We start from the raw sequence: 20,526 nt of genomic DNA, 5'->3' as shown, positions 1-20,526 counted from the left end.
AAAGGATGCGGAGACCTAGACCGATAGAGAACTAATCTACAGATCTATCTATTTAGGCTCTAGGGGATTATCTCCTACCTCTTGGGACTCTCAGGCAGGGGAATTAATTGAAGATTAGGGTTTTTTGGGTGGTTTGTTTAGATTTTCATGGATGTGGTTAGAGACTAACTTCTCATTGGCTCTTATGAGTGTTCATTGCATCTCTTCTCTCACTTTTGCCTCTTTTTAATGGATTCTGAATTCGGATTCTTGCTCAAGCTTTTTTTAACTTAAAATTTTCCCTACAGAATTTTTCATAAAATTCATCCTTAAAAGAGCACAGGACTGGAACACTGAATACTTGGGTTTTAGGCCTGGTTTCCTCATTTGCCAGGGAGTTGTGGCCTGGAAGCTGGCTGGAGTGAGGCTCTGACATCTGCTGACAGATGGTGCACTATTGATGAAGTGACAGTTCTTAAAGTGGGCAGCCAGGCACACAGCGTCTAGTTTGCATTTCCGCTGGCTGAGATTTCAGTATGCAGATGACTGCTAGTCAGGTTACCCTTCGGAATGGTATGTTCTCTGCCAAGACATTCTTTCCAGAAAAGAATATGGGGGTGCATGGAAATTTTTCTTAAGGATAGAACTGACATTTCTAATGTATATTTACCATGGCAGACGATTTGTCGGTCAGAAAACTAATGGCTAAGCAATAATGTTTGTATTTGGTTTTAATTGCAGGTGTTTTTAAAAGAGTTTGAGAAGCTTTAGCTTTAGTGCAGAGTATTTCTTAAATCCAATGAGAGATGATATTGTTAGCAGTTAACCATTTTCTTCATTAATAAGAGGAAAAATTTTGGATTGTTATTGAAATCTTTTAATCCTGTTTCTGTTGGGTATCATTGAGTGCTGCTTACTTGCCAACATAATTTTTATTCAGATGATTCTTCCTATCTTATGGAGGTGGATATATATATATATATACACATATATACACACACGCGCACACTTATAATGAAAGATCAGAAAAACTAATTGAGATTAAGTGCACAAAATGCTTTTATTACTCTAAGCAAAGAAGTTAAATTGCAGTTCCAATTAGCCAACTTCAGCTCATTTATGCATATAGTAGTTCACTGGATTGAATACACAATGAACAACTGAAAGATGATCCATTTCCATCATTAATCTGGTACTCCTGGGCAAAAACCCAACTGTTTCCTTATTAGAATACAGGTAGTAGTAACAAAAAAGAAAATTCATTGGTATTTCACACTAACGCTGTAAGATTTAGAACTTAATCATGAAATACATATTTGGAAATGGTGGCAGAAAATAGCATTTTAAGCTGATGGTATAATCTTTAAACGTCAAAGTGATTTCTATACGGGGTACTGGCTAGCCAGAAAATTAGAATTTTGTACATGCTCATGTGTCCAAATAGAGAGCTAGGATCCCACCCCCCCCAAAGTTTTCCATCCTTACAGGTACACACAATATAGTCTCACAGTTTTTCTCAAGTGACATACTCATGAGGGTAGGTAACCAGTAATGGCAGGGTTAGACTTCTGCTTCTGTGTGCAACAAGGCTAGGCCCCTTTAATCCATGCAGAGAGCTTCCATGCATTTAGTTTAGTGCATATATAATGTGGTTTATAGAATGAGGAAATTCTTTAACATTTGTTTTTCACTAGGCAAGTTAATTCACCCAGCATATTCTGAGTAGTGATAGCATTTTTCACAAAGTCCATGACTCACTTTCATGATGACTGCTCAAAAACAAGCATTATATTGTAAAATCCCACTGCTAATTAAACAGCAAACATTTGCCTTTGTGGATATTTTACAGGTTTACTTAGAAAACTGAGCATTTGTGTATTTATTTTTAAAGCTCAAATATTTAAACTTGCAGAAGCTGTGCCTACAAGCAGTCAGAAGTATAAAGCAGGTTTTAATAAAATGTAGTCAAAAGTGAACACTTCAGTTGCATATACATTACATTTTATTCAAAGCTAAGCTTCCATAGCAGTGTAATCCTCCCTTTCGTAAATTAGCCATTCTGTCTCAAGTTAAAGATTGGGTGTTCATCCTTTAATTATCTCTGTATGTGAATGGACAGAACGTTAATAGAATCTTAATAGAGACGCTTTGGGTCAGTTACAATACAGGGTCGTTGTTGGGGCCAGGCAACAGTGAATATTTTTAAAAGGTAATGAAAGCAAATACCTAGGAATTTTAGTTTTGTTTAATGACAAGTGAGACAACCTTTGATAACCTTCATGTGAAAATGGGAAAAAAAAAAAAAGGTAAAATTGTTTGTTCTCCCAAGTAAGACTTCTGAGTGGATGTAGCCTCCTCTTTCTGATGCAATCCACATTGCATCTGTGGATTTTATTCATTTGAAAAAATAGATCTGTACAGCCTACTTTAAGTTACTAAATGCCTGAAGGCACTAGGTCTTCCCCTCATATCCTTCCTATGGCATAAGCATGAGGCGTACAGAGCAATGCAAGAACAGGTGACTCCAGTCCAAGGTAAGAAAATAGAATGGATTTTCTTGGTTGTGAGTTTTCAGATGTGCTCGTTATTCAGGTGCACAGTGGTAGCGACAGCAGGTACCTCAGAATCCAGGAATACTAGAGGTTGAGCAGCAGGCTGCTAAGTGACTCAAAAGACTGGCTAGTAACACCATTCTGTACCAGTGTAGACCGCAGTTTTAACCATGCAGGTCCTATGGCTCATGCACTGCTTTATGATCTATAGTCCTTTTTGCTGTAGGGCTTGTTTCGCAATATATTATCAATCTCATTTACCACGTGTGATGTCATCTTTGGGAGAACCTAGAGCATGAGAAGTACAAAGGATACGGTTGGTTAGTACCTGATCATTTGTTCTTTGTGCTTAATATTAAGCAAAGTCGTCTAGACTTACGTACATTTATAAACCACAACTAGAATGTAAGGTCCCTTGACCTTACAGACTGTAAGCTCCTTGAGGTCAGGGACCTTGTTTTTTTCTGTCACTGAATCTCCTATGATAAGAGTGCTTGGCTTATAGTTGGTGCTTCTAAGTATTGCTTAACTGAATAAAGGCATGCTGTGTAAATGAAATACACATGGAAATACGAGTCACATGATTTTAGATTTTCTAATGGCCACATAAAAGTGAAAAGAAACATGTGAAGTTCATAGTTTTACCCCATTTTATCTAAAACATTTCAACATGTAGTTGGTATAGAAAATTAAGATGCTGTACGTTTTTTAAGTACGAAGTCTTTCAAATCCCTCGTAGGCATCCCTCGTAGATGGAATGGCTCATGAGAGAGAAGTCTGTGAGATGAAGAAAGTGTAGAGTGGGTGGTGATGGTAGGGATAGGAAAGGGGAAATTGGGATAAACAGCGTGGAAGCCCTCAAATGCCACTTTTTGGAGTTGGGACTTGATTCTGTGGCCAGTGGGGAACCTCTCAGGACTTCTGAGCTGGGAGTGACCCTGTCAGGCACCTGGAGGTAGTTTGAAGGAGATTGAAAGGGAATGCAGATGCTAGAAATTTCTTGCTGCTGGAGCCAGAGCTGATAAAAGCATGAACTAACGGGTGGCAGTGAAGTAGAAAAAGACTGGATCAGAAGGACATTTTGTAGGATGATGATGGTTTTAACACTAGAAGGATAGAGGTGTAGATTATGGAGACAGAGAGCCACAGGAGTGGTTTGGAATACGAGAAGTTTGAAGTAGGAGGTGTTGAGTTTAAGGTGTCTAGGGGAGATCCACAGAGGCATAGCTCTGTAGGCAGCCGAGTGCAGCTGTGGGTTAGTGCTGGCAGGAGGATTGGAGTTGAGGGTTTGTGAGTCATTTGTGTAGACATGCTGACTGAAGCCCTGGGAGAGGATGAGATCACCCAAGGCTAGCGTTTATCATGAGAGGGGGACCAAGGGCACACATTACACCATAAGAAGAGGGACAAAGGCAGACTTTTTCACAGGAATAGACTGACCCTGTGTGGAGACTCTGGCAAAAGACAAGCATGATGGCCAGTTCTGAGGTTTCGGCCTCACCCTTCCTCTGCTGCAATCATGCTGGCCCGGGTGACCTTGTCTCCACTCAAGTGCTGTTCTCAAAATCCTTAGGGTTTGGCAGAAGAGTAGAGCTACTCCGCCTAAGAAACTAGTTCTGGTTAACATTTTCCTATCTGAAGCTAAAGGGAGAGTTTCATTTCCCACCAGCTTTGGAACCTCAGAATTGAAACTAGTGTGTTCTTTCAAACGAGACGACAATAAAGAGACCCAAATCTAGAAACTAGATTTGTGGGAAGTTTGTCTAAAATATAATGGGTTAGCCATGTGAGGAAAAAAAAATTCTTCCATTACACCAAAATAAATTTCAGATAGAGATTTAAACATTAAAAAAAGAAACCATAAAAGTACTTGAATAAAACATGAAAAAATGTATATATAGCCTTGTAAGACTTAAAATTTTTAAGAGAAGCCATACCTCCAGAATTTTATGTGAAGTCGCCCGATTTTTTAATGTTGGCAACTGTTGTAAAACATTTTCATCCACTACAGATGACACAAACATCCCACAGGCTACCAGTTTGGCAACCTTGCTGTTCTACTGACTGGAATAATTGGTGGATTGAGGATACCAAGGAAGGAGAGCAGTGAGGGGAGATGAGCCCTGGATGTGAAGGGCCTGCCTGCTGAGAAGCCTGGATTTCTCTGAGGAGGTGATGGGGAGCCTCAGAAGGGAGAACATTGCTTCTCTCCACCTTCTAGGTGGAAGTGGGGCGGATGGGGGCCTGTGCAGGTGATGGCTGCCTGCCTGCAGCTGTGGTTTATCCTCTTCAGTCGGCCATTTACTGAGGCTCTGACTTGTATGTCCCTCCAGTTTATGCATGGCTGAGGCACATTCCATCCCTTAGAGCAGTTGGCTTCTCGTGCCCATTAGAACTTTCCTTTAACCACTGTTGGCACTGCACACTTCCTGTCCTGCCGCCAATCCCACCACGGCTGGGTGCCCCCAGCTGCCCAGTCACAACGGGTGGAAGTTTGCTGGGCTGGCCGGAGTTGGGAGTGGAAAGTTGGAGGGGATGATGGAGCCTCCAAGGTAGCAGCCTCCCAGCTTGGGTAGCATCCCTATTATCTTACCTTTTGAGCATCTCTTACCGCATCCTGCTATCAGCCTGAGCCTTGCTAGGGAGGAAATGCTTTGAGAAGATGACGGACGCCAGAGTTTTTGTCTGAAATACATCTTTTGCTACCCGGAGTACTCCCACAGCCCAGAAGTTACCTCTTTTTACCGTTCCCAGGCAGTATTAACTCCCCCTGGGATGGCAGTGGTCACTATTCGCATGATAGGAATCTCAGTTCCTCCCTTTTCTGGCTGAGCCATCAGCAAGTCATGTCTGTGTCCAAAGCCTGTGGAATCCATCCACTTCACCTCTATAGCCGCCATCCTAGCTAATCCAAGCCAGCATCTCTCATCACCTGGACAACTGCCTTTGCCTTTCTTCATTCCACTTTCTACAAAGCAGCCAGGACAGTCTTTAAAAATTCAAATAACAGCATGTCCTTAAAACGCTCCGAAGGACTTGTTGCACATACAACAAAACTAACCTTTTTAGTGTCCTTTGAAATCCATCTCCTGCCTGACTCCACTTTAATGCATCCACTGTCCCTTTTGCTCACTACATGTTGGCCACGTTAGCCTTAGGCTGGCAGTTCCTGGAAAAAGCCAAGTTCCTAATGATCTCCAGGCCTTCGCACTGTTCTCCACTGTGTCTGGAATGCTCTTGCTTGGGTTTTTCATATGCTGCGTTCTCCTCTTTTGGACTTCAGGATACACCTATCCCAGAGGGGCCTTTGGCACAAACATTATCTGAAGTAGACCCACCCATTTCTCAGTCTCTGTTACAGATCCCTCTTTAGTTACCTAATAGTCCTCACATTTTGAAATTATTTCATGTTTATTATGTGCTTCTCCCACTGGAATGTAAACTCCTTAAAGCCTGGACAGTATCTTTGTCTGTTATGGTGTCTCCAGTGCCTGGTGCATAGTAGGCTCTCAAAGATCTGAATGAACTAAGGGATAGATTGATTTTTTTTTTTTTTTTTTTTTTTTATCTGATTCACTCTTAGCCAGCCTGTGATCTCATGAGGGCAGAGGCCAGTTCTTTGCTCAGTACCTTCCATGCCTAGTGTGGTGCCAAACATACAATACATACTAAATAACTGTTAATGGAATTGAAATCATTGAATTTCAGTTGTGTACAGACTGTTCCTCTATTTCCTCCTTGTCACCGTGTAGTCTTATCTTTTCCCAGAACATCAGTGAAAATAAGGTAGGGGTGACTTTCATAAGAAGGAGCATTCCCCATACGGTATGGAACCCCATAGAATTCTGGGAGGAGTTGGGGGGCTGGAGAGGTTCTTCATAGCAGGGGCAGCTGCACAGCCCTAAGAAAGTGATGATGGGAAGGAGGTTGGCACCATTTATCTCCCAGCATATTCTGGGCTATTTGCCAAAAGGGTTTTTAAAAAATGTTTTAAGTTTAATCAAGTTTGTTCACACCACCATGGGTTTCCTTTTGGAAGGGTTAACGGGGCTTGTTTCAGGGATGGGCAGGCAGGGGAGACCTTTCTGTTCCCCAGTGAGCAGTAGGAAAATAGACAACCATACCTTTTGTGGCAGGTGCTGGCTGTGGCAAGAGTAGTGGGCAGGGTCCTTAGGACCCTCAGGGCTGAGCGTGGGGCAGGCTCAGGACTGAGGTATGGCCTTTGGGGCACGGGATGGTCACAGCAGCCATTAACATCACCCTCTCCACAGAGCCCCCAGGAACATCTCTCTCCCACTTTCTCTCTCACTACCGATGCAGGCTCCTACCAAATCCAGTCCACTTCTTCCCCAGGGAAGGTGGTTAGTCCTGAATTTGCTGCTAGAAAGATGTGATCCTGGAAATCCAAAATAGAATTTTGAGCCTATATCCTCTTAAAATGTGGGAAACATTCATTCAACAGGTATTTGATTGTTGACTAAGAGACAACGTATGCTAGGAACTGGAAAATCGGTGGAGATGCCAGAAAGTCTCTGACCTACGGGAGCTCACATTCCAGTGGGGAGACAGGTAATCCTACTACATGATCACAAATACTGTGGTGGGGAGGAGGAATACAGGATGCTACGGGAGCAGAAAGGGGTGGGGGGCTTGGCACAACGTAGATTGGCAACTATTTGGGGAAAGGAGTAATGCATAATTTCAGGTAGGTTATTAAGCAGGTTTTTATGGTCAGGCTTGGGAATTCAGTCGCCCAGTGTAACATTGCTTGGGTCTTGGAATGCACTGTCCCACATACCATCCTGAAGAATGTGCTTTGACAGTATCGCCTGTTCATAAGAGGACACCCCTGGATCCGTGTCCTGTAAAAGTTCTGTTGCTTCTTGGGCCTTTGTGTACCCCCCTTATCCTAAGCACCCCCCCCACACCCCCCAGCTAGAAACTGGGGGTAGTTTCTAGCTGAAACTACCCATGATAGTCTCTGGAGTTTACCGGAAAGGGCTGTAGTACTTGCCTGAATGGCACCGAGGTTTTCAATGAGTTGTTCAGGAGTGGATGATCCCAGGAGCACGGAACTCACACCCTCATTTCTCAGGCACCAAGCTGGGAAGAAAGAACACTTGGTCAGGATGTCAAAACACTTCTGCTTATCGATTAGCTTATAAATACCACCTGTAACGCCAGCTGTTGCAACCAAAACTTTTGGGGGAGGACAGACCGTGCTTTCCAGGATTAAATACCTCAGCAGCAACAGCTGTCATGGAGAGGGTTTAGTACAATCTCTGCATTTGAGCTGAGGGCTTAGGGCTTGTACATTTTCTACATGAGTAGAAATGGCTGGGATATCCAATCCGGCTGTCCACACCAGGAACACACTCTTGCTCCTGAAAACACCAGATCCTGCTTCCTGGCAGATCCCTGCATTTCCGTTTCCATCTTGGCGCACAGTCTCCTGTCTTTCCATCTTACTCGTGCTCTTTTTTCTCATCTGTTATGTAGAGTCCTGTAGACCCTGGGTGTCTTCTTCCTTTGTTTCCTTCTACCTGTCAAACTTCTCTGGATCTCCCTAGTCTAAGATTCAACCTATGTTGATGATCTGCTTCTCCCCAACCTTCCACCTCCTCCTCTGCATCTCTAGCAACCTCCGCCCTTAAACCCTCTAGCCCCTGTCCCCTCTCTCAGCAGATGACCTGGTATCCTACTTTATGTAGAAAAGTCTGTTCTGTGGGATATTCTTCAGTAACCTACAAGCACATATATATATATATACCCTCTGTTTTCAGATGAGGTGTCTGGTTTCTGTCCAAGACCAAAGTCTGCCCTGGATCTGACTCCTTTTGCCTTTTCTTAGACTTGTTTCATTATTGTTTCTGGCTTTCTCTCCTGAATCTTAAGTCTCTTACTGTCTTCTTCCTCTTTATCAAATTTGTCCCATTCTAAAATTAGCCTCCTCTAACCCTTCATAACTTGACTAGCTACTGCCTCACCCTTTTCCTCGTAAGCTTCTAAAAGGCATATAAAATGCCTTCCTTGCCTCCTAGTCCCCTTCTTAACTGTGTCAGAAGCCAAGTTCCCTGGGAACCTCCTTGTGGTTACAGTAGATGTCTCCATTCATAGATGTCTGGAACTAGAAGTTTCTGGAGAGTCACAGATGCGGTGTCTGCTGTACATCCTGCTAGGTGTCCCGCAGGCGCTGCACACTTCTTGCTACTTAACTACGAAGCCTGTCTTTCTTGTGTTCCCAGCCTCATTTAGTGGCCTTCCCAGCAACTGGGCCTTCCAATCCCCAAACCAGGGAGCTACCCTTAGGAACTTTTCTGAGCCCTCATTCCCTTTTAATTACTGTGTCTAGTTGATTATTCCTCCTAAATACTTCTTTAATCCGGTAGCTCTTGCATTGCAGCATGCATCAGAATCACTGAGAGGACTTGTGAAACAGTTACTGGGTGCCATCCCGGAGTTCGTGACTCGGAAGGTCTGGAGTGGGGCCTGGGGATCTGCATTTCTGCAAGCTTCCAGGTGCTGCTGCTGGTTCAGGGATCAGGTTTATTGTAAAAACTTGATGTAAAATTTACCCAGTTAAAGTGTATAATTCAGTAATTTTTCATAAGTTGATCATGTGCAACCATCACCATTGATAGTTAATCCCGTTTGTACCTCCACTCCCAGTAAACCTCTAATCTATTTTGTACCCCTATAACTTTTTATTACTTCCAGACATTTCATTTAAATGGAATCCTATAACCTGGATCTTTAAGTCTAACTTCTTTCACTTAACATAATGTTTATAAGGTTCACCATGTTCTAGCACGTATTAATAAATATTTCTTTTATTGCTGAACAGAATTCCATCATGTGGATGTGGGACTACACTTTGAGAATCACGGCTCTGGTTCCACTGCCTACTGTCCTTATTCAGGACCTCACCTTCTCTCTCCTGCACAACTGTTTTTCCCACCTCTTGACTTGATTTTCTCTCCTTTTCCCCCATACATCTGTCACACGTCAACCAGCAATGTTTCCAGATGTAAATCTCATGTCACTTGCCTGGTCAGAAGTTCTTCAATATAATCATTGTCCTGTGAGACGAAGCTCTCATTTCTCACCCTGGCAAACTTACTAGAACGCCGTCTCTCCAGCTTCAGGTCTTCTCATTCCCTGCCTTGAAATTCGGGGTGCAGTAGCACTGAACTGTTTGTAAATCCTTTCCATCCCCAAACATCATGCTGTTTTCCTGCCCCTCAAGCCCTCGGCTCAAGTGTGCCCTCGACCTGGAATGTCCCTGTGCCTCACTAACACCTACTCATCATTTGAAACTCTTCATAGATGCTTCACTGCTCTCTCCCAGAGTCCTTCCCTTTGAATCCCAGGTGGGGTTAGCCCCTGCACTTAAGACTTCCATGATCCTCTGTGCCCCTCTCAATTATTTTATTACAACACTGTATTAATCTATTCTCTTGCCCACCAGGCTGTGAGATATTTGTTATTTGCACTGGGATGCTTAGCACCCAGCCCAGTACCTGTACATAGGAGGTGCTTATTACATGTTTCTTGAATAAACACAGATGTGAATGATGGGTGGCTGTCCGGAAGCATTTCTTCTGTCCCCATCTGCTCAGGCCCTGCAACACATACTCTTAAGCAGTTAACATGCTCAGGCCTTTTAAGGCAATCACTAAATCTTTCCACGTGGACAAAATAAAACTATGAAGGCAACAGGCCAAGAGATCCAGGACTTTTTCTTTTTTTTTTTTTCCTCCCCTTGGCTGCATTGTTTCCTGCTTTGCACTTAGAGAACTCCTTTTGGCCCTAGTGGAAGTTCTGAGGTCAAAGCAGGGCACTGGGAAGATTATTGCCCATAAACTACCTGATGCCAGCAACAGCCAATTTTCCTCATGGGCTGTAGGACATAGGAGGACCCACTGGGCCGAGCTGACCAGTGTGATAGGTAACACACACAGATGATTCAAGATAATTAGCATCTAACCAAGTGTCCTTAACCGTCCTATCCAGAATGCCTATGATCAGGGTGTGAAAGCTGGCTCCAGTGCAGGTGTGTGCTGCGGGAGCTAGCCCACGGCCGGGTTCAAGGAGTTTGTTTCCTGCCAAAGGATTCCCTTCCCCCTACACCCCTTCTAGCAGATCAAAGGTAACATGCCTGGAAATCATTTCCCTTCTTGGTTTGAGAGTTCTGTGCTTGAAAGCAAAACTACTTGTTTATAAAGAAAGAAAAAAAATGACAGGCAAGACATCTAGGGGCACAGAGGGAGGAAAGGGAGAATCAGAGCATGTTTTAGACTGTAAAGAGCATCTTTCATGTGTATCTAACATCTAGTGAAAGTCTAAATCTGGTAAAGGTTTCCTCTTTAGAAAGACCGTGTTCTGTCTTTCAGAGCTAAATTCAGTACTCACTGTCACGTCACTGCCTAAAACCATATTTACGACCATATTTGAAGAATAGATGTTTCTCTCTGTGCCTGTCACTTTGACCACATGCCGAGGCTAGGAGTGGACAGAGTTTTAGGTCCAGGGTGTCTAATTCTTTGCAAAAACAGCAGCATCATTGTTACCACTTCCTGGGTACCTACTCTTTGCTTCATATCTATAATTTTGCTCTACTCAACAAATTGATAAGGTATCTATTATACCCCTTTTATAGATGAGAAAATTAATAGGTTAAATAACTTGCTCATGGTCAAATAGCTAATACTTTTTACTGTGCCTGTTAAAGTTACAGGAATGCTAATAATCCTATCATTCTTTGGCTTTTTTGTTTTTTGAAAGAGAAGATTAAAACAAGGCCTGTATATATACTTAGGTTAAAGGATAGTCCCCTCCTCCCCAACCACCTCCCCTTTCTGTCTCTGATGGCAGCCATTTTTTTCCTGCCTTGCAACCACAGACAGATCATGCATCTAACCAATATTCTATCACGTCATTTTATTTTCATAAAACTTATCTTGAGCTTTTTATCTCATTTCACTATCAGATTAGCCCCAATTCCTGCTATTTCTTAATCTTTAGGATTTTTTTTCTAGACTCTACACCCATTTTATTCTTTTCTCATAACTACCCCGTGCATTTTTTGTTTTTTGTTTTTACCTTCAGTTTCTGTTGTAAAGTGGAGATAACGACAGCAGATACTCTGTTAACATCTGTAAAGTAGGGCTAGTGATAGCATACATCTCATGGGAGTGTTTTGATGATTAAGGAGACAACAGTGTGTATAAAGTGCTACTGTAGAGCAGGGAGCTGAAAGTCTCCAGTCTTGTCTTTTTAATACTTAGCCTCTAAGCCACATGTGGCAGCTGTTGGCAACATGAGGGGTGTTTGGCCTGAATCGAGACGTGCTGTGGGTATAAAATACACTCTGGATTTTGAAGACGTAGTATGAAAAAATGTAAACTATCTCAACTTTTTTTCTTACTACATATTAAGATAATGTTTTGGCTATATTGGGTTAAATAAAACACATTATTAAAACTAAGTTCGCCTGTTTCCTTTTTAATTTTTTAGTATGGTCACTAGAACATTTTAAGAATGCGGTTCACATTATATTTCTATTGGACAGCACTGGTACATGTGGTTTTCAACTGTATGAGTGACTGTGACCTTTCATCGGCTCCACAGTGTTAATAAGAGGACTTTTCTTCATGGCCCCTCAGGAGGTTTCAGGGCAAACACGTTTCCCTGTGGCAGTAGCCTTGGGCCCCCGGCACAGCCCTGCTTCTGGCCTCTCACCGGCCCTGCCTCAGCTTCCACAAGGAGGGAAATTTGAGCCAGGAGACATGGCTATCCCTCCATAATTGAGGGGCGCTCACCCCTGGCACCGTGAGGATGTGTGTGTGTGTTCACTGACTTGTTCTCCTTTGAACTGTGTTATGAGGGACAGAGGAAGGAAATAACGTATTTTTAGCATCTAGAAAATTCTGGGGAACTCTGAAAACTTCATTTTAGATACTATTAACTGGGAGTCTGTGCTTCTGACGTCAGTCTGCCCCTACACTAGATGTTTTATCGTGACAGAGTTGTGAAAACTCTATTTTCTCTGACCTAGAAGAGCTTCCCCTCCCGGGTAGTTTTCTTACCGACAGCCAGCTGAGGTAGTGTGCACCCGAGGCGCTCAGCAATTGGGGAGAGGTCTTTTAGTTTGTTCTGCTGTTTTCGTCCCTCTTCACTTACAATTCTTTCCTTCAGCCACTGGTAGCACTAGGGAGACGAAGAGCGTTTAAAGGTTAACGTCTGGTAAGGGCTGGAGGCAAAGATTATTAAGTCCGTAAAATAGGAGAGCCCTCATGATGAATTCCTGAGTCTTCTTCACTAACCTTCATGTTAGTGTCGTGTTACGTAACATGTTAGTAACATGTTATGTCACCTTGTACCATGGTGACAAGGATGCCTGTGCTTTTAGGCAAAGAAATGTTCCCCACGGTCTCCTTGTTTCCTGTTTCAACATAGATTGATTTTTGACTAATAGTCACCATTCAAATCCATCAACATGCACAAAAGTTGTGAGAATCCTGACATATAATCGATTATACGTAGTCTGCTAAGTGGAGGAAATGATGTTTCTCATTGCAATAGCCCAATTTTAGAATGTAGAAAAGACGTTTCGCCAAGGTCTATTATGTTTCCTTTTTGTCAAGAAGGCCAGGTGCCAAGCTTTCTGCGCAAAGAAAGCCATTATCTTACATTCTATTATAACTATCTTTCTGCCTCTTGCCTTCTATTTACTCCCAGTCTCCTCTTCTCACAGCAGGGCTTTATTATGAGCTCTCTCATCTTCCTAGAAGCAGACAAGGCATAACTGATAGGTACCAAGTACATTTTTAAAAATTTTAAGTGGATAAAGACTATCCCACATGTGAATTACCTTTTGTATAGCGATTGAAACTTAAAAAGGTAAGGAGGCTCAAAACGGGAAACTGTTCTTTAAAACCTGTGAGAAGAGATTGACTCTGATCCGTAGCCTGTAAAAGTGAGCTAATTTCCCCGATAGGAGAAAAATCTTTTACAACTTCTCAATGCCTTACTTTCCAGAAGGTTCTGCTCTTAAGAAATGAGGGACAATAGACTGTTCTATACAAAACTAACACTAAGCAGCAACACCCAAAGGTAAAGAATATTTGTAAGAATGCGTTAGTCTGTTTTAGTGAAAATAACAGCAACCATCCCCCTGTGTGGCAATGTGGACTTTCTCCGCTGCCCGTGTTTGCGAAATAATTGCCACAACAGACCTTTACCTTCCCAAAGGCAATAATGGTCACAGACACGCCACCCACATGATTTCAATAAGACTGCTTGCTTTTGTTTTTGAAGTATTTTTTTCCTCACTGGAAGACAGTATTTCCAAAGAAAAGGGTAACCACATTATGTTTTATTATGATTTTTGGAATAATTTTGCAGATGTAAAAAAGAGAAAGGGCAAGCTGCCCCAGTTCTGTTTGCTTCCTAGATGTCAAAGGCTTACGGTCTGGCTCCTCACTCGAGAGTTTGCTTAGGGAGATGGCCAAGAGGTCTCTCAGTCTCAGCTCTGGGAAACCTCAGCGTCTTCCAGGACGAAGGGCCACATGCAGCAGCTCTCCAGAGGGGACAGCTGGTGCCAGTGGTGAGACGGGCACCACCATTGGGGCCCAGGGGCTTCCCTGGCCAGACCCGCGTGCTGGGTCAGAGAGCCCCTGAACTTACTTTTGCTGTCCTAAATGGGAAGACATTACCAATCCTTGCTTTAGTTTCATAACATCTTTCAGGGGACCAGTATCTCTGAGTGTTCATTCAAAGGGGAAAAAAAAGGTTGAAAACCAATAGCCAAATGATTGGTTTTTTTATCATAACTAGGAGCATTCTTGAGTTTCAGTATATGCCACATGTAAGGGATGATTGTTTTATTTATCACTTACGGAACTCCAGTTTTGAAATCTTTATCGTATGGAATGCATTTGTACCCTCAGGATTGAGGTACAAGTTTTGTGAGTGTGTGTGAGTGTGTGTGTGTGTGTGTGTGTGTGTGTGGATTGATTCCACCCATGCACACACCCGCACACACAAAATAATTGAGAGGCAGACTTCTAAAAGTAGCAAACATCAAACATTCATTTATTGAGTCACTCTCTCCCTACACTCAAAACACTATAAATCTCGTTGCTTTAATCATTGGAAAACACAAGCAGGCTAGGATTTTAAAAAACTAGACGCATAGTATTTATACTGCTTTCCTCACACTAAAAGAAACAAAAGTGTTTTTGGAAATAAATAGCTCTAACTGCTTTACCAGTGGGAAAATGTTAGCATAGGGAGGAGATGAGGCTTAATTAAAATATAAATATGGAAGCGAACCAGTGTTTTTTTCTAAGAAGATTGGTGGTGGGTGTGGTTGTGTGCAATAATAAACCCAGTTTGTTGACTAGGCAGCAATCTATGAATCAAAAGCTGAGGTTTTTTCTTCCAACCCTATTCTACTGCTTACCCCAGTGCCGTAGTGATGTGGTTATATGTTGACCTAACTGAATGGGAGGCAAGGATGGGCTTTTTGTTCATCGCAGTCTCCGCAGTCCTGACACAGTGCTTGCCATAGAGGAGGGGCTCAGCCGATAGTACAGTGAGGGAGGAATCTGAGCAACCAGGGCTCCACGGGGTAACACCAGATCTCTCCAATGTTTCAGATAAGGCACAGACACCCCTTCCTCATTCCAGTGCAACTCTGCCGATAGTCCTGTGTGACTCCACAATGCCTGTGGATCAATTCCACATCGTTTCATAATTCACTCCTTCACATCTCTAACAAGTCCCCAAGTTACCCTTTGAAGGTGGAGACTGACCCTTCTTCCCCGTATCCTCAGCACTCAGCACAGCCCAGCACTGAGTAGATTGTTTGCCAAAGGGGGGAAAAAAGCTTTTCTGTGCAGATTAGTGGGCTGTTACTTTTATACAAAATTCTCTAAATTTTCCAAAAGCCCATTTCTTTGCCATCTCCCAATGCTGTGACCATTTTACAGGTAATGATGGGGGGCCGGGGGGAGGAGGGTGATGGGTAGGAGTAATCTGTGGGACTGGCCCTGAAGCCACCAGTTGGCTGTTTGTTAATAATGGATTGAAAGGCAGCAGCTGTAAAGCCATGGACAGAATCAGCCACATGTCATCTCTGGACCTTGTCTAGAATAATTAACATCCAAGATCACTGACTGTTGTCATTAAAACTTCAAAATCTCTGGCTCAAAAGAGCAGCAAAGTCTTTGATATTAAGATTGAAATCTCTAGGTAAAATGCTGAAGCTAAAAAAATTTCCTTTTGAAATTACACCATGATGTGCACTATCCTTAGTTTCTTTCTTTAAAAAAATTTTTTCATGTTTGAGAGAGGGAGAGAGCACAAATGGGGGAGGGGCAGAGAGAGAGGAGACACAGAATCCAAAGTAGGCTCTAGGCTCTGAGCTGTCAGCACAGAGCCTGACGCAGGACTTGGACTCATGAGCTGTGAGATCATGACCTGAGCTGAAGTCGGATGTTAACTGACTGAGCCACTCAGGCGTCCCAATACTCTCAGTTTCTTAATGTGAACACCTGGAGTATTGGAACTGCCTCTTATCCCCCATCTTGACGCACCTAAGTTTGCATGTTCCCATTTTCATTTGACAGAGGGGTATATACCTTTATGATTTTTCTATAAGGGATTTCGCCAGCAACAGGAAAGAGCTGCCCATAACTTTTATTGTACTTTTCATTTCTATTTACAATTTCTATTTAAAAACTACATACCTGGTCTGCTGATCAGACTTTGTTGATCTTCCCTTATGGCTCATTGCACTCCTTCAACACTTATTGAGTACCTATCATGTGCCAGACTCTGTGACGTTACTTGAGTTTCACTGTCCGTCCCAGAGGTATTCACAAATCACTGTCCAGTAACTTGAGAAGCGTTTTGTAGTTGGGGTGTCTCCCTTCGTGATTGCCTCAGAAGCCATGCTTATACTGCCTCCTTGGGGAAAATGCCCCTAACAATGGTGCATAATGTGAGCCGGTCATAGCACTTTACCCTTTGGGCTGTCATTGGTCTAACAGGTTGGCACATGACCCAGGCTTGGCCAGTCTTCTCTGAAGTCATAAAGAAAAGATAGATCGCTATTCTCTCATGTTACGTACCTTTACAGATATAAACCTGCAAACACCAGCTTTCCTGCTCCTGGCCTCATAGGGAGGACCCATTTGCAGTAGAAGATGATGCACACATGCAGAGAGAAATAGAGGAGATGGGGAGTCCTGACACTGTACAAGTTTATGGATGGAGTCAACCCTGAGACTGAGACTGTCCCCATCCCGCTCTTCCCAGTGAGTGTCTGTCTGTCCTCCTTCCTTGATTAAATTAGTTTGAATTAAGTTCTGTGGCTTGCAAATGGAGAATTCTGACTCTGTAAGAAGTGTTAATGGGATAATAGAGGAAGATGCGAATGATTCAGTTTTATAAAGTGAGGACAGGCTTCATAGAGGTGAAGAATACCAAGCTTTGTCTTTAGAGATTAGGGCTTCTGCAGCAGAATGAAAAGGAGGGCATTTCTAGGAGGCAGAGAACAGTGCGTTTTGGGTGAACAATATAGTAATACAATATAGGGAGAGACAATAGAAGAGTGTGCACAACTTAGATCCCAAGGGTACTTCCTTGGATGCTTTTCTGTTGAATTTGGGTTTTGTCCTATAAGCAGTAAGTGGGAAGTGAGTAACAGATTTTAAGCAGAGCTATGACATGGTCAGATTAGTCTTTTATTATTTTATTTTATTTTTTTAAATTTTTATTTACTTTCAGTGAGAGACAGAGAGCAAGTGGAGGAGGGGCAGAGAGAGAGGGAGACAGAAACCCAAGCAGGCTCTGCACTGATAGGGCAATGTGGGGCTCAAACTCGCAAACCGCGAGATCATGATGTGAATCGAAATCAAGAGTCAGACGCTTAACTGACTGAGCCACCCAGGCGCCCCAGATTAGTCTTTTAGAAAGATAATTGGTCACCGTGATGGGCAGTTGGCAAAAGGGGAAAAAAAATCAGAGTGTAGATAGGAGGTTACTGCAGCAAAATAGGTAAGAAATGACAATCTGAACAAGGGCTGTGCAGGGGATGGGCCATAGAAAGTCAGGATGTGACCTGGAGGAGTGGGTGCCCCACTGGACAAGAGAAGGGAGGGAGAAGAGTCTGACATAACCCTTGGCTTCTGACTGGGACGGCCAGATGGAGGGTGGAGGCACTGCTACTACGAAGGAAGGTCAGGTTCTAGGGGCTGGGGTGAGGGGGTGAGGGGAGACAATAGATTCCACTAGGCATGACTAATGCCCATGGGAGATGTCTAACAGACGTGAAGAAGTAGGAGTATACAGCTCAGCAGTGGAGACAGAGCTGATGACAAAAGATCTAGAAGTCATTGTTAGAGCATTGGGCCAGATGCAGCCTCCAGAAAACCCCTGGGTAATACTGCTTTCTAAAAGACCCCTAGATAGGTTTTGTTCTCACTGTGTTAATTTACCTTCAAATACAAGTTCAGTACTTACAACGGCAAGAAATATCAGTGTCTATTTTATTGGTATGACTTACAATAGCTGATGTGAAACACCAGCCATTCTATTTGGGGTGGGGGGAGGTGAAAGTTGCTCACTGACTTATCTACTTGCCTAGTGCTCTATCTTTATTTTCTTTATTTTTAATTTTTTTTGCTTCAGTTACTCTATTCAAGTGGCCTTTCTAAGCGCACATATAGCACTACGGAAAACACTCAGGCTAATGATTTAGGAAGCCTTGAGAGTCTGGAGCTCTAAAGAAGCTGCTTTGGGATCAGATAGATGCCTTTCACCTGTTGAAAGCCTTTCACGTTTATTGTTAAGGATGTTTCAATAGATGTTGGCTTTATCAACGTCAACAATAGAAATAGTTTTCTGAGTTGCTTTTGGACTTAGCCATCTTCAAGTACTTCGTCTCTCTTTTTATTATTTATTTATTTATTTAATTTCTTCTTTTGTTGGGTTTTTTGTTTTTCTTTTTTCTTTAGCTGTTTGTAAGCTTTTCCCAAACAATGATGGAGGTCAACCAATCAACACTCCAAATACAGTGTAGCTACTTCTTCCTTCATTAAAAACCTGGGTTTGCAGGGAAACAAAAATGTCTCAGGGGGAGATAAACCGAGAGCCAAGAGACCCGGGTTCTAGTATAAACTCTCTCTGACTTTGTGCTCTTAGATTGTTATCTGACCTCTGTGCTGGCTCAGTTTCTACATCTGAAAAGGTTTACCCTCTTGTATGGCATATGTGGAAGTACTTTGAGTGTTTTAAAACGTCTCTGAAAGAATGTAAGACAACATGCCTATCTACTACTGATCAAGAGTCATCTGTATCCATTCACGTTTGTGCGGATAAAAGGAGATGAGTAAAGACAGCCCTGGGCGTGGCACATAGTAGGTGCTCAGTAAAATTGCACTTTTCAGTGCTTCCCTTCCATCTTCACTCATTCCTCACCATTTTTGTTTCATACCTTCCCTAAGATGCTTTTAGTCTTTCCTTGCTAATCTATTTAAACTTGGTTCAGAACAATCTGCAGTTTTCAGAAGCAAGACCACAATTAATATTCTAGGATAATTACATCTTGTGACAATGCTAAGCTAGGAACAGCCCTGTCACCATGCTTTAGGAGATATTTATAGTGTATTATTTTAGAGAACAAACTAGCTAATAGGTCAACTGTAACAAGCAGAAAGGAGAGCGGGAGACGCAGAACCTTGAGACTGTTCTGATTAGCGAAGCACATAGTGGTCCCAGACAATTGATTACAGGGTTGGTGGTTTGAGCCTGACTTGAGCTGTTCCCCTGCTAACTTTGGAGGCAAGAGGCAGTGTCAGACTTCTGCTTTCTCTTAGGGGCCTTTGGTGTGTCAGTTTTAAAAGTCTTTATTCTCTCTCCATTGACATTACCATTTGTGATTCTAATGTTATTATACATTGTCTCAAGTTTTTAAAAACAGACATGTTAATGATAATAATAATAATAATGAGGGATGCATGGAGTACTCTACAATGAATTAATCATCCAGATATTCTGAATGGAGGTAATTTTATGTCACTGATGTTGAATACCTTTATGCTTCAGAGAAGAATTTAAACTGTAAGACTCAGTGGCCAGTTGACCCTGTGAAAATACCAGCCTTGAGCCTGAGTGTCAGATCCTTGCTTGGCTATGCATTGGCTTCCCAAAGTCTCCCTCCTTAACCTGCCCCCCCCCCCCCCCACCCCACACAGTAAACAACATCAACCAACCTCAGGCCATACTCAGCTACAATTGGTCAGGCCCAACTGTTTGGTCAAATAAAGTAAAAATAGATCCTCTTATAAAGAAAAGGGATTTTACATTTCATCAGTTTCAAAGCAGGAATGAAATGCCTTCTTTAACCTAAGAATAACAGCTAGGGATTTGATCCCCCGTAAGTGCAACCAGGTCATTGGGCATTTCCTCCTCGTCCCCAGAGAATTTTCTGTGCTGACAGATTCTGAACGCCTGACTGACGTCCAGCCAGGAGCAGAGGCCTCCCCGGGGCTCAGGAGAGCCTGCCTAAAGACAGTGGCCCGGCTGGCCGAGGCCACACTATGCCTGAGCCAGGAAGCCACAGGCTGCTGCCGAGCTGCTGTGTTCAGCCTTCTTCCCTCTCTCCCATCCCCAGATTCTCTTTCTAGAAGTGGAGGAAAGTACCTTCAGCGAAGCCCTAGAACTTTCAGGCACTCCATTTCCGTATTTTCCTGAGATGATTCCACAGGCAAGTGGAGACCACGTCATTGCTCCAACTCCTGCAGAAGAAGGAAACTGAATATGGTGCTTGTGCAAACTGAGAGCAAAAGTGTGGGAGTACTTAAACAGGACTTGGGTAGTTATAGGAAAACAGCTAGTCAGATAAGTCAGTATACTTCTTTCCATTACATTTTAGTTAGTTACAAGTTGTGCTTCATTTTAAAATTTCTTTTAATGTTTATTTATT

The 20,526-nt window shown here is 42.8% G+C and overlaps 1 protein-coding gene across 5 annotated transcripts in view; it reads right to left on the bottom strand.

Moving 5' to 3' along the window:
- Positions 1-1,014: 1,014 nt before the first annotated feature.
- KCNAB1 (potassium voltage-gated channel subfamily A regulatory beta subunit 1) overlaps positions 1,015-20,526 on the bottom strand; it is a 412,519-nt gene continuing 393,007 nt past the window's right edge. For all 5 annotated transcript variants that reach the window (XM_040480573.1, XM_040480570.1, XM_040480571.1 and 2 more), the window contains 4 exons: positions 20,244-20,338; positions 12,620-12,740; positions 7,546-7,634; positions 1,015-2,819 (listed from right to left, as the gene is read on the bottom strand). In XM_040480573.1, coding sequence (XP_040336507.1) covers positions 2,730-2,819; positions 7,546-7,634; positions 12,620-12,740; positions 20,244-20,338 — 395 coding nt within the window. In that variant the 3' untranslated portion in view covers positions 1,015-2,729. The remainder of the gene's footprint in view (positions 2,820-7,545; positions 7,635-12,619; positions 12,741-20,243; positions 20,339-20,526) is intronic.

This window comes from Herpailurus yagouaroundi, unplaced genomic scaffold (assembly GCF_014898765.1).
Source record: "Herpailurus yagouaroundi ecotype Mexico unplaced genomic scaffold, PumYag 159, whole genome shotgun sequence".
Classification (NCBI taxonomy): Eukaryota; Metazoa; Chordata; class Mammalia; order Carnivora; family Felidae; genus Herpailurus; species Herpailurus yagouaroundi.
The sequence above is the reverse complement of the archived record's forward strand: the minus strand, read 5'-3'. Positions and strand labels throughout refer to the sequence as shown.